Genomic DNA, 12,691 nt, shown 5'->3' on the forward strand with positions numbered 1-12,691 from the left:
AAGGAAGGAAGGAAGGAAGGAAGGAAGGAAGGAAGGAAGGAAGGAAGGAAGGAAGGAAGGAAGAAAGAAAGAAAGAAAGAAAAAGAAAGAAGGAATTCTAGTGGCTTGCCTCTTTCCCTGGTCTCTCTGCTTTCACCCTTGCTCCCCTGCAGTCTATCCAGATGGAGGCTTTTAAATATGTCAGATCACCTCCCTCCTCCAGACAAAACCCTCCCACCACCCCTGTCTCCCTCGCTGTACGTGCAAAGTCCGCACAATGACCCGCATAGCCCCTGCCAACCCCGACAACTCCCTCCTTCCACTCCCCCTCTTCATCTGCTCAGTTCTGGCCATACTGACATCCTGCTGCCCCTTGAACATACCAGGTACAGTCCTGCCTCAGGACCTTTGCACATGCTGTTCTCTGTACCAGAAATTATTGCGCACTCTCCATCTCCCCATGGCTCACTTCCATCTTCAGATTTAACTCAAATGAGGCCTTCTTTCTCTGTGAGGCCTTTGAACCATCCCTCAATCCTCTTCCCAGATTTATGTTTCTTTACAGCATTTGGTACTATCTGGCATACTTGTTATCTCGTGTATTGCCTGGCATCTTACCAGAATCTAAGCTCCAGAAGGGCTGGGATTTTGTCTACGTTCATTTCTGGGCTCCTAGCCCCTCTTACATACCAGATGCTCAAAAACCGTTTGTGAATGATATGCTTTTGAACAGCTGTGTAATAGTCCATGGTCTCTATCACTCAAATATGCCGTAGACTCAACAAGCAATGATAAATGACAACACTGATTTGATCCGGGGGATAGGACTGTGGAAAATATTTTTCTTGTATTTCTGTTATTTTAAGATAGTGCTGGCAATTTACAAAGACTTCCTAAAGTGAGATGGTGGAGAAGAGCGAGACCCCAGAACATGTTCATGAGCAGAATCAGGAACACGTGAGGCTGAGGGAGGGGGAAGCATGCAGACCTGCGCTGGGAGGCACATCAAAGCCACCACCAGGGGGCAGAATTGCTTAAAGATGATTTTTAAATATGGGGAGCAGAGTGGGGAGAACCCAAACAGAGAATGGACAGGACATTTACTGAGCACCTAGTGTGTGCCTGCCTGAGGCTCCTAGTACTAAGTATCTTGCTTAAGGTCCACGATTCCCCTATGATGTATGTACAAATAACAGGCACAGGTCATGATCTGAACTCTGCCCTGCTAAGCTCTCTGACCTCATCCCCGACCGTGCCCCTCGTTGCTCACTCAGCTCCAGCTCATGGACCTCCTTGCTGCTCCTCTAATGTCTCCAACACACTCCTGCCTCAGGGCCTTTGCAATGACCATTTCCACTCCTTTGCACGTTTTCCTTCCAAATACCCACATCTTCAACTCCCTCATTTCCCTCAGGGCTTTGTTTAAATGTCAGCTTCTCCCCAGGGTTTCCTTTATCTAACACCCTATATTATCTACTTATTTATTAGTTTTGCTTATTGTCTGTTTCTCCCTGCTAGAATGAATATAGGTTGGCTGTTTGTCCACTGCTGAGGTCAGAAAGAAGCCAAGACAGGAACACAGGACCTCAGCCTGAGTGTTAAATTTTAGTGTGGGGCCCAAGGGGGAGTTCTGGATTCTGACTATACTGCTAACTTGCTGTATGATCCTAGGCAGTAGCTGTACCTCTCTGAGCCTCAGGGACCCCTTCTGTTTACCAAGGACCTTGCTCCTGGTTATCTTTACAAGGGTCAGTGGACTGGGTCACAGCTGCACTGGAGGCCCCCACCTTCCTATCCCCAGTCCTTGCTCTGAACCTGGGAGCTTCCAGAACATTTTTTTTTATCCAGGGCCGCAGACCTGGCATATGGGAAGTCTCAATAAATATTTAACAGTATCAGGTAAATGAATACATAAATGAGTGCACTCCCTTCCCCTGTCTGAGCCTCAGCTTCCTCATATGTGAAATGGGGATAATAATCGTCCCAACCTCATAGGGCTGTTTCTAAGAATTAAATGAGGCTAATCCTTAAATTAAATGAGGGTAAATCCTTATGTTCGTGGCACATAGTAGGTGATTAATAACTTTTGCCTAATGAGTTCCAACCTGCTTCGTAGGAGACCCACTGCTGGGGGCCCAGCTAAAGAACACTTGAACATTCAGAAGACAGTTAACATGAATTCTTTATCCCCACTAGTGCTGATTATATAGCTAGCCCAGAGATTTTTAATAGACCCATTTCACAGACAGGAAACTGAGGCATGGAGTATAAAATAATTTGTTCATTTCATAATGTATCTGTTGCGCACTGATATATCCCTAGTATCTTCAACCGTGCCTGGCACAGAGTAGGCATAAAATAAGTAGCTTCAAATGAGTTAACTGAGTGCCTACTATGTGCCAGGCACTATAGTAAGTGCTGCTTAGGTGGTATACCCCAAAACACATGACTAGTAGATGGCAGAGGTAGGCCTCGAACCCAAGCCCATCTGTGCTCCAAAGCCTGTGCTCCTTCCCCCTGGGTCCCTCCCTGAAGCACAGGAGGACTACCCGGAGGCCCCCAGGCCCCTCCGCCTCCAGGGCTGGGGGCGAGATCAGGTCCCCGACTAGTGTCTGAGCATGAGTCACCAGCAAGGTGAGCACTGCTCTCGCTCTAGCCAACCTCAGCCCCGGGCATCCAGCTTGGGCACCCAGCTATGTGCCTGGGGTTGGTGCCAGGAAACCTCGCCTCCCCTGATCCACAACCCCGAGGCTGCCAGGGTCACCACTCAAGCCTGGGTGACCTTCCTATGACGGCCTGGCCACACACAAAGGAGAAGGTGGCCTTTGGTGCCCTTGGCGGGCTTAATCTCCAGACAGGAAGCCAAGGACCCTGCCAGCAGCCCCGGACGGCGCACCCCATTCTTCGGTTGCCTGCAGGCAGGGTGGGGACCCATTCAGCAGGACTTAGCAGATACTGTCACCTGTCTAAGCACTAGCCCCTATATACCTTGTTTCCTGCCTGATGACAACTGGCCAGGGTGGGACCCACCAAGTCACCTCTGCCACCCTAGTGTCCTGCCTAGCCACTCATTCACCAGCAGCCACCTGGTGACCCCTGGGCCCTTTAAGCTGTTGCTAGAATAGCAGCTATTTTGACCTACTGGGAGAGGTCACCAGGTCCATCTCCTGCCTCCGCGCCACATTGTGCGTCACCTCCCCTCCCCGACAATTCTCATGTTTCAAAAGAAACTAGAAATCTGGCTTTTTATGTAAGGCCTCCCCCTATATATGTAGCTGGTGACTAATGAAGCTCACGAGATACTAGGCAGGCCCAAAGACCATGGGTTTCTAGTTCATGAGTTTTCTCCAAAGAGAAATGAGACTTTAAATCTAAGTTTCTAGGACTCGAAGTCTTTGACTCCAGGACCACGAGCAGGAATGAAGACCTCTTCTCAAACTGGAGACTTGTGTTTGGGGTGAGGGAGCTGGAGGGTGCATGCTGCGGGGATCCCTACGCCCTCCCGCCTCCCGCCAGGCCTCTCACTTGGGGAAGCTGCTGCCGATGAGGATCCGGCCCAGGGGATACTCCTTGCCGCCCACTCTGACGGGCGGGCTGACATCCAGGTTGCCGAAAGAGTCAAGGCTGGAGGCGCCAGCGAACAGGATCTCCCGGGTTACATATCCGAAGTCAGGACCCTAAGGGAGGACCAGCAAGCCCCCCCCCCACCCCAGAAGGAGGGGTCAGTTAGGACAGGAAGTGACACCTCTTGGGCGGGGAGGTGGGGGGATGCAGTTAAAGTCCAAGTCTGCAACAGGACAATAACAAGAAAATCCCCAAATGTTGGGAAATCAGGCAATACACTTCTGAAGAATCCTTAGGTCAAAGAAGAAATCCAAGTGGAAACTAGACAATATTTTGAAGTGTAAGGTGAAAATCTTGCTTCCACTTCCAGCTAGGAAAAGAACGGCAAATTAGACGCAGGGCAAGTGGAAGGGGGGACAGAGTAAAGATGAGGGCAGAGATGAACAGGGAATGCCCCGACCACGTCAGGCCCAGGCTTAGGGTCAGGCCCTTGGTTGATGCAGACTCACCCTGCAGGGCTCACTGTCACCTGCGCTGGGACCTGGCCCCGGCCGCTCCAGGCTGAGGTAAATGCCCTGCTCCGCGTTCCCGTGAGCTCCCGGACTTCCCCCTCCCTGCCCCGACCTGGATGCGGGCACTGTCCCAGTGCCGGGGGTGTGGGGGCTGGGAAACGGGCAGAGATGGCGAGTTGTAGGCCTCAGGCCCACCTCCAAAGCCAGTTCAGTTCGGTGGTGGGACCGTGGAGACAGTCCCTCTGGTTTTGCCTCTTGGTGCCACTAGCTTCTTGGCCTAGGGTAAGTTCCTTAACCTCTCTGAGCCTCCAGAAGGAGGGGCTAAACACAGCAGCTATCCACAGGACTGGGGATTCGAGAAGTGACCGTGCAAAGCTAGGGGCGGGTGCCTGGAACGCAGCGCATGGTTGCTGGCACTGCTCTCGTCCCCATCCTGTGCGTGAGAGGCAGCATGGGGCCTGGCCCGTGGCAGGTGTTCAGAAAACATTTGTTATCTGAAAATAGGCCCCACCTCATAAAGGCAAGAGTCATGAGGGCTCACTAACAGCGCGTTCCCCCACGATGCAGTTTGGTCTCCCTAGGGCTGACCCCTCTGTTGACTTCCACCCACAGGGGGGAGAAGGGCTCCCCAGGAGGACTTTAGTGGCCTGCCCTTCCCAGAACAGGGGGGGTTTGCATGTTGTTTGCATGTCATTTGCATGTTCTATCCCAGTTCCCCCCTGACTCCCCATTTCCCCACCACTTGTGTCCTTTAGCCCCCGCTAAAGGACAAGGACCAGGACCAGTGAAATCCTACGGGAGGAGCCCCCCCAAAGGACCTCCACTCCACCCTTTGCCACATACCAGGATCCGCTTATAGGGGAAATGCTTCAGACCTCTGTTTCGGGGAGAGTCAAAGACCACCGGGAAAGACTTGTGAGGGGCCTCGGTGTAGCCAAACTCCATCTCGTCCTAGGAGGGGAGAAGAGATCACGGTGGTGTCCCCAAGTGTGATTTTCCAAACGGGGTGATCCCCTCATACCTGGACCAGGGCGGGGCCACAGATGCTCCCTAAGACCTGGGTGTGCATGGGTCAGGGTTACAGGTGAGGCCTCTCGGGACCCCAACTGGGAGAGGACTCTGTCTGGGACCCAAGCATGTGGGGGAAACTGGAGAGACTGGGATGATAAGGGCAGTGGGAACGTGTTTCCCGAAGCTGCCTGTGCCTCGCTCCCCCCGACAGACTCCTGGCTTTTCTTGGGAGGCCAAGGCTGCTTAGGAACCTGTGCAGGCCCCACTTCCCAAAGTCGGGGTAAAGGATGGGGACCCAGGCGTCCCGGGCCACCCCCCCTGCTCCTGCGCCCACCTGGATCCAGCGGTCATTTCGATTTTCAATCCGAGGGCAGATGATCAGCTTGCAGTTGGTTTTCAACGCTAGGTCAGACATGTCTTCCAGAAATTTCTTATTTGGGCCGTGAGAGTCTGCCACGCTGCAAAACACAGGGAGAGAGGAACATAATAGCGACCTCTGACTACCTTGGTCCCATCCACCACCGACCCCACTCCTGGGACCACCAGCTGCCTAACCAGAGCCTAGCCTCGCTGCCTGGACTCAATCCGAGCTGTCCCACAGGCAGGACACGGTAGAGGCAGGGACACCGATGCTGGAGCCAGTGATCTCAGCACAGGATGGGGCTGACCAGCCCAAGCCAGCCTGCTGCTCTCCCTAGTCCAGCCTGCACCCGTGGGTGACCTCAACGTATCCGTCCAGGGAGTGAGAGCCCAATGGCAGACACAGCATTCTGCTCCTACCTCTACTAGTCCAGAGATGGTGGGGCTGCTGCAGGAGGGGTGAGGTCTCACCTGCATGCATACAGCTCCAGGGGCGGCTGGGTGTTGGGGGTCATGATCCACGGGGCCATGCGGAAGGCCACGGTGTCTGTGAAGAGGGGCACCTCAGGCAGGGTCTGGGGGGGAAATGAGGACTAAGTGGGCCCTGCGGGGAGCCCCATCAGGCCTCAAGTTCCCCCAGTACCCCCGCCTGCCCAGCCCCAGAGACTCCAAACTGGTCCCCCAAACCCTCAGCTTCCACCCCAGCCCCCAACACTGCACATACCTCCGTGTCCACCAGGCTGACACTGAGGGAGACCAGCCCCAAGAAATCAGCGTCAGGGAAGGTGAGTCCCTCCACAAAGAAGCTGATCTTCCGCTCCCCCTGCTGCCGCTCAACTTCATAGGACAGGTGCTGAGGCCCCAGCACCTGCTTGTAGTCCTCCAGAGAATTCCCGCCTAGGGGAAACCAGAGTCGGGGGCCGGCACTGGGACGAGGGGTGGCAGGGAGGAAACCAGGGGCCAGGGATCTGGGGCAGAGCCACCTTCGTGTTAGATCTGCTGGGGCTCCCCTCAAGCCCCACTGCGTGCAAGCTGTGTGACCCTGGCTCAGTGACTCAGCCTCTCTGAGCCTCCCTTCCCCATCTGTAAAATGGGCCAACAGTCTCTCAGGAGGTCAGCGTAAGCTTTAAATCAGATAAAGAGATCAAAGCAGCCCGCACAAAAGGTGGAAAATACCCAAACGTCCATCAACCGATGAATGGATAAACAAACTGTGGTTCTTACATTTAAGGGAACATTTTCCACCCATCAAAAGGAGTGAGGTGCTGACGCATGCTACAATGTGGACGAACCTTGAAAATCAAATGCAAACTGACACAAGGCTACATGCTGCATGATTCCATTTACAGGGAAGTATCCAACACAGGTAAATCCATAGGGACAGGAAGCAGATTACGATACCTAGGATTGGGGGGTGGGGGGAGAGGGTATGGGGAGTGGCAGGTGACGGTGACGGGTGCGAGGTTTTACGTGGGGGTGAGGAAACGGTCTTGCAACTAGATAGAGGTGGTGGTAGCAGAGCATCAAAGAGGAACTAAGTGCCACGGAGCTGTCCACTTTCAGATGGTTAATTTCCTGTTATGTGAATTTCACCTCTGTTTCTTTTTAAAAGCCCCTGGCCTGTAGTAATTTCTTCGCTGCCCTCTTCTGCCCTCCTCTGAGGCTTGTCTGGGAAAGGTCACCCTGGCATGCTCTCATTCAGGGCTTGAAAGGTTATCTGTTCACTGATTGAGACTTTGCTTACGTTCTGGTGTCCCAGTGTTTCCAAGCGGGGCTCTGTGCCTAAACTTCCACCAGTGGTGCACGAGGAGGAACATTCTGGCTCCTGCCAGGTTCAGGCGGCCAGAACAAGTTCTGGGTCAGTTTGAACAGAAGGTAAGGGGGGAAGAAACAAAGGGGCAGGAAAAGCCTCTTTCTATTTATAAAAACGAGTAAAGGCAGCTCAGGGTTAAGGATGGGCATATTTTTTTAAGCCACAGATTTTGATATATAAAATCTGAACATATTTTGTTCAGGTTCTGTTCGGTTCTAAGAGCTGGCCTGGGCCTCAGCTTTGCTAGTTCTCGCTCCCACCTCACCCAGTCCGGACAGAGCCGGGGGTGCATCCAGCGCTCATCCCGTGCTGCCTGACCGGGGTGGGGGGGGCGGGCAGTGGAAAGAGGAGGGGTTTGGTGCTTAAGAGATCTGGGTTCGAATGCCTGTTCCACTCCCCGTTGGTTGTGTGACTTAGAGACAGTGGATTCCTGCGTCTGAACCTCAGTGGCCTCCTCTATAAAATGGGACTCGTTTTCGAACCTCCTTCTTAGGTAGTATGCTGTGAGCTGCTGGGGTGGCTGTTCATCCGAGGTAGAGGCAAGTATAGAAGATGCTGGAGGGGTGGGGGGGATGTGTATAAGAGAAAAAAGAGTTTGGGAAGCAGAGAATGAGCAGAGCCGGGAGGAACGCAGCCCCAGCAGGCCACTCACCCCTAGCACAGAAGACCCCCACTCTTCTGGAATCCAAGAAGGGCACGTTCAGGACCAGCTTGTGGCTGTCGAAGAGCCTGTCTGGGCCGTCACAGCTCAGTACCATGGGGGACATGTCCTGTAGGTCTGCAGAGAATGGCGCCCTTGAGACAGCCCTCCCTGCACCCCGCCAACAGTCTACCCCTCCCCCACTTCCCCCAGCCTCTACTGCCCCAGGCCACTGCCCTGGACGTCCCCACACACCCCTCTGTCACATACCGTCCAGTGATGCTAGCTGGCTGTTGGTGAGGTCAGGCCCTCTGGATGTGACACTGTCCCGGTCACAGTTCACCAGCAGGACAGCCCCATAGCCCTCGGGGCCCCAGCGCCAGGTTTTCTGTGGCAAAACAAGAGGCTTTGGGGTCAGTGGGACCCAGAGGGCCTGGAGAAGGGGCTCTGGAGCTGGCTAGGGCTGGCTCCTTTGTTAACATGGAGACTTCTGTTTTCTGGGTTTGCTTCAAGATCTAAAGAGGGATCATAGGTGTGGGGACTGGAGTTCCAGGTCTCTAGACCCAGATCCACCCCGCACTTGTGTAGTGAACAACCTATGCAACCATACATGGTGGCCCCACCCAGGCATGGCACTGGAGGAGGAAGGGTGGTATCACTCCTTCAAGAGGAAGGGTGTTCCAGAAACAACCTTCACCAGCCCACTGAGCTTTGTCCCTGCTTGGGGGACAGAGGTTTTGCCTGTCAACCCTGCCAGCCTAGGGTGGCCAGGAGAGTGTCACCTTGTCGCCGTGGCTCCTCTTCACCTTGCCCGTGCGATGCGTGTCGACATCGAGGGAGAGGTCTGTAAAGGAGTGGAGAGGGGCACCAGAGGCTCGCCCAGTCCCGCCTCCATGCCCATGATGTCCAGGCCGAGGTGAGCTTCGCCCACGAGACCCAGGAAGACCCATTCTGGGGACCACACCCAATGCCCGGGAGGCCACGTGGCCACCCCCTGTGGTTCTGGATGTTGGAGGGACCCGGTCTCCGGCTCTTGAATGTATTGCCCATCTGTGCATGCTGAATTGCTAGCTCTCGGTGGCCCTCCCCCTGGCCCTTGGAAACGAGCTGAGGCTCTAGGTGCTGGTTCCACTGTTGTCGGAGCCAGCAGCCAGGGCTCTGGCTGAAGGCGGCTCGCGGCTCTCTGAGATTTAGCAAGGACTCTTAGAGTTCCAGTGGTATGACAGGTGGGCCTCCGGAGGAAGGAGGCCTAAGGTGGGTCTAGCTGTCGGCCATGGGCTGTGCAGTTTCTAGATTCTGGTGGCCCTAAGTATTGCTAGGTCTCCATCCCTGACTGAACTAAAGGCCTCTGAAGAAGTTCCTCGAGGTGGAGGAAGATGGCCATGGGCCTTGCACTCAGGGGTTCCCCTAAGACCTTCAAACAGGCAACATGGAGGGGGGCGGGGGGATATACAGGGAGCCAGGGAGGTGGTACTTACCGACGCCAGTGAGGTAGAGCATGCTGTGGCCCAGGACACTGCCCTCATGCTGCCCGAAGTAAGACACCTTCACCTGTGGGGACATCATTAGCCCTAAGCCAGCACGACCACCCTTCAGAGATGGCAGTGGCAAGGGGCCGTGGGCACCCCCCCCCCGCCAGTCCTGCTTCAAGGCAGGGGAGGCCTGGCCATCCCGAGGTGCTCCCCGCTGCAGAAGGTCCAAGATTCCCGGGCTCCTGGCTTGGACTTGGAGCTGCCTTCCCCAGCGAGAGAGGCTGTGGATGCCTCCCAGGCTCCAGGGCCGGGCTGAGGAGCAAGGAGGGCTGAGTAGGGCAGGGAGGGTCCCAGAGGGAGCAGCTGGACCCTCAGGAATCCATGGAGATGTCAGAGAGGAGGAATGAGGGGAGGAACGGCTAACGCCATTGACATCAGCCAGTTACTCAGCCTGTGTAGGCTTCTGTTTCTTCATCTGTAAAATGGGAATAATGACCACACGCCCCCACCCCCACTCCCAATAAAAGCTAATGGTCACAGAGCTTTTCCCATGGTCCGGAACCCATGCCAAGGGCTCTACCCAAGCCATCTCAGTGAGCTCCCAAGATGGCCCCAGGAGACCAGACCTATTCCCAATGAGGCCACTCCCGGCCCTCCCTGCAGGCATGCAGCTAGTAAGCCAGGGAGGTGGGATTTGAACCCATGGCAAGCTCCAGGACCCTTGCTCTCAATAGCTACACAGTCTGCCTTTTCCCTGTCGGGGGAGAAAGGGCCATGTCAGTGAACCCGTGGGTCACTGTACGTGTGGTCGGTGTCTGGGGCTGAGTGATGAGGGGGCTGTCCAGGGAAGAGAAGTCTTTCTCCTTCCTTAGAGGTGAGGACAGGTGCACATCCCGGTGGGCACCTGCATCTCTGTGCATGCGCGCATGCGTGTGCACGGCCGCCGCTAGAGTCCTGCCTGCTACGGGGCTTGTTTTGGGGTCTGTGTGGAGGTTGAACACAGGCGTTCATGTGAGGGTGCCTGTGAATTTGAGGGGGTGAGTAGGCAGGCTGTTTTTATGGGAGTATTCATTCGTGTGTGTATGGGTGACGTTGCAGCCTTGGGGTGGACGTGCATGTCCAGGGTGTCTGTGGCATCAAGATGTGTTGCGTGGATGCAGGTGTCAGAGCCTCATGGGGTTTGGTGGTGCAGGGGTGATGCGATGGGGTTATGCTTGGGTGCAGGGGGGTGGGAGACGCGGCCCCTGACTGTGGAGATGTGGCCTCTTACCTTGAGATCATGTAAGTCCTTACTGGCTGCATCCACGGATACGGTCACCTCCACGTTGGTGTCCAGGGGCCAGTGGGACTTGCCTGTGGGCACCGTCACCCGAGCTGGGTCGTAGACCATGAAAACCTCCACTCCGGGGCTCCCAGAGACTCTGAAGGTCTTGGCCCCCTTGGGCACATCACTGACAGAAAGGAGAGAGGCAAGTTTCCAGGGGGCTCAGGAGAGAGACCACAGTGGGGTAGCGGGTGGGGGCTGCCAAGCTACACAAACAGCACCCCCTAACAGCTGGACTGGGGAGCGGCAGGGGACTGCCACTGGCCAGGAGACCAGCCCAACTGGGCACCAGGCAGCCTGGGCTCCATCCCAGCTCTCCACTGATTCCCACAGGACCCACCCTGGGCACCTCGTCTTGTCCTCTGGCCTCAGCCTCCCCACCTGTAACATAGGGCTTTGCTCTAGCGGCAGGGCCCTTTCGGAGGACCCCATGTGGAACCTAGGACCTAAGACAGACACCAGGGAGCGGAGTATGGGGCCAAACCATAGCATTTAACAACCCCCCTCTAACAGCGGTCCCCGAGGCTCCAGAGAGCAGAGACAGCAAACCCCTGGACAAACTCCAACCCCCATGCCAAGGCTTCCCATTCTGATGCCTCCAAATTCTCCAATCCAATAGGAAACCCCCTTGGTCATCCACCTCTCACCACCTCCACCATCACCACATGATTGCTGGGCAGCCTCCTCACTGGTCTCTGCAGACCCACCTGTGGCCCCCGCCTGTCTGTTCTGCACACGGCAGAACAAAAGCAGTGGTTCCCATTACACTCAGTAAAAGGCAAAGTCCTCACAGTGGCTTATAAGCCCCCCTGTGATCTGCTCCCTGCCACCTCCCTGACCTCTCCTCCCCACGATGCTCCCCCTCGCCTACTCTGCTCCAGCCACACTGACCTTCCCGCTATTCCATGAAGCTGCCTGTCTGTCCTGCCTCAGGGCCTTTGCAGTGGCTGTTCCCTCTGCATAGAATGCTCTTCCCCCAGGTGTCCACAAGGCTCATTCACTTACCCTCTTCAAGGCTCTGCTTCAGTGTCACCTTCTCAGTGAGCCCCCATCACCCCATTTAATGCTGCACCTTGCCCCCTCCGTCTCCCCCTCCTCCCTATCCCTCTCACTCTGCTCTGATAGCTAGGCCCCCCACGTGGAGCCCATACCCTAGAGGGGAAGTTGGACAACAGCACTAAGTGTCCGTGTTTCTCCCTCCCCTGCGTGTCAGGGCTCTCCCTCTGCTGTTCCCCAGGACAGAGCCATCAGCCTCACGGTCACCACTTAAGGTCAAGTCCACTTACTAGACATCCACCTGACGGCAAAGATGCTGGGCCAGAGGGGTCCTTTGATGTATCCTCCGGCCTTTATCCTTTCCTGGACCCCTGAGAACCCACCCAGACATTAAACCCTCTGGAAAAACCAAACACCCTTCCACAGCCCCCACCATGGTCACCTGTGCCCATCAAACTGCCCCCAAAGACAATGGTTGACGGTGGTCATAGTTACAACCCCAAGCCCTACTCAGCGCTTGGCTCCCTGATGCTCGGCAAGACAGTTTTCACTCTCTTCACTTTACAGATGCGGCCGGGGCGGAGAAGGGCCCTGGGTCCCTGCAGGCTGCCGGCAAGACCCACCCACACCACCCCACATCCCCGTGCGCCGTGGTACCTTCGGGAAGCCCCATCCTGCATGCCTTTCATCCTTGTTTAATCAGTTGCCATAGGAACCCAAGTACCCCAGACACTCATCCTCTAATCTGACCCGATCTCCCATCCGCCCCCACTCCCAGACAGTCCCACAGACCATCACCCGCACGGTGGCCTCAACCACATCTCAGAGTGTGTCCTTGACCTTCATACTACCACAGAAACCTGTTCCCCGCAGTGGGCAGGGACCCCCCGCCCCGCAGCCCTCTCAGTGGTGGCCACTGCTCCCCCCCACTCCCCCTACCCCCGGGCCCAGAGGTGGGCAGGGGTCCGGCGTGCTCCTCCCTGTCGTTGCCACATCATTGTCACTCTGCCCCCATTCCTG

At 55.7% G+C, this 12,691-nt stretch overlaps 1 protein-coding gene across 3 annotated transcripts in view; it reads right to left on the bottom strand.

Moving 5' to 3' along the window:
* Positions 1-12,691, bottom strand: part of PADI1 (peptidyl arginine deiminase 1) — a 46,689-nt gene that overhangs the window by 9,666 nt on the left and 24,332 nt on the right. For all 3 annotated transcript variants that reach the window (XM_073903282.1, XM_073903283.1, XM_025856553.2), the window contains exons 2-11: positions 10,622-10,802; positions 9,358-9,430; positions 8,662-8,723; positions 8,150-8,267; positions 7,892-8,017; positions 6,151-6,323; positions 5,898-6,001; positions 5,401-5,524; positions 4,899-5,006; positions 3,505-3,656 (exon numbers count right to left, since the gene is read on the bottom strand). In XM_073903282.1, the coding sequence (XP_073759383.1) occupies positions 3,505-3,656; positions 4,899-5,006; positions 5,401-5,524; positions 5,898-6,001; positions 6,151-6,323; positions 7,892-8,017; positions 8,150-8,267; positions 8,662-8,723; positions 9,358-9,430; positions 10,622-10,741 (1,160 nt within the window). In that variant the 5' untranslated portion in view covers positions 10,742-10,802. The remainder of the gene's footprint in view (positions 1-3,504; positions 3,657-4,898; positions 5,007-5,400; positions 5,525-5,897; positions 6,002-6,150; positions 6,324-7,891; positions 8,018-8,149; positions 8,268-8,661; positions 8,724-9,357; positions 9,431-10,621; positions 10,803-12,691) is intronic.

Source organism: Callorhinus ursinus, unplaced genomic scaffold (assembly GCF_003265705.2).
Source record: "Callorhinus ursinus isolate GAN/ISIS: 27379988/994484 unplaced genomic scaffold, GSC_fseal_2.0 scaffold18, whole genome shotgun sequence".
Taxonomy (NCBI): Eukaryota; Metazoa; Chordata; class Mammalia; order Carnivora; family Otariidae; genus Callorhinus; species Callorhinus ursinus.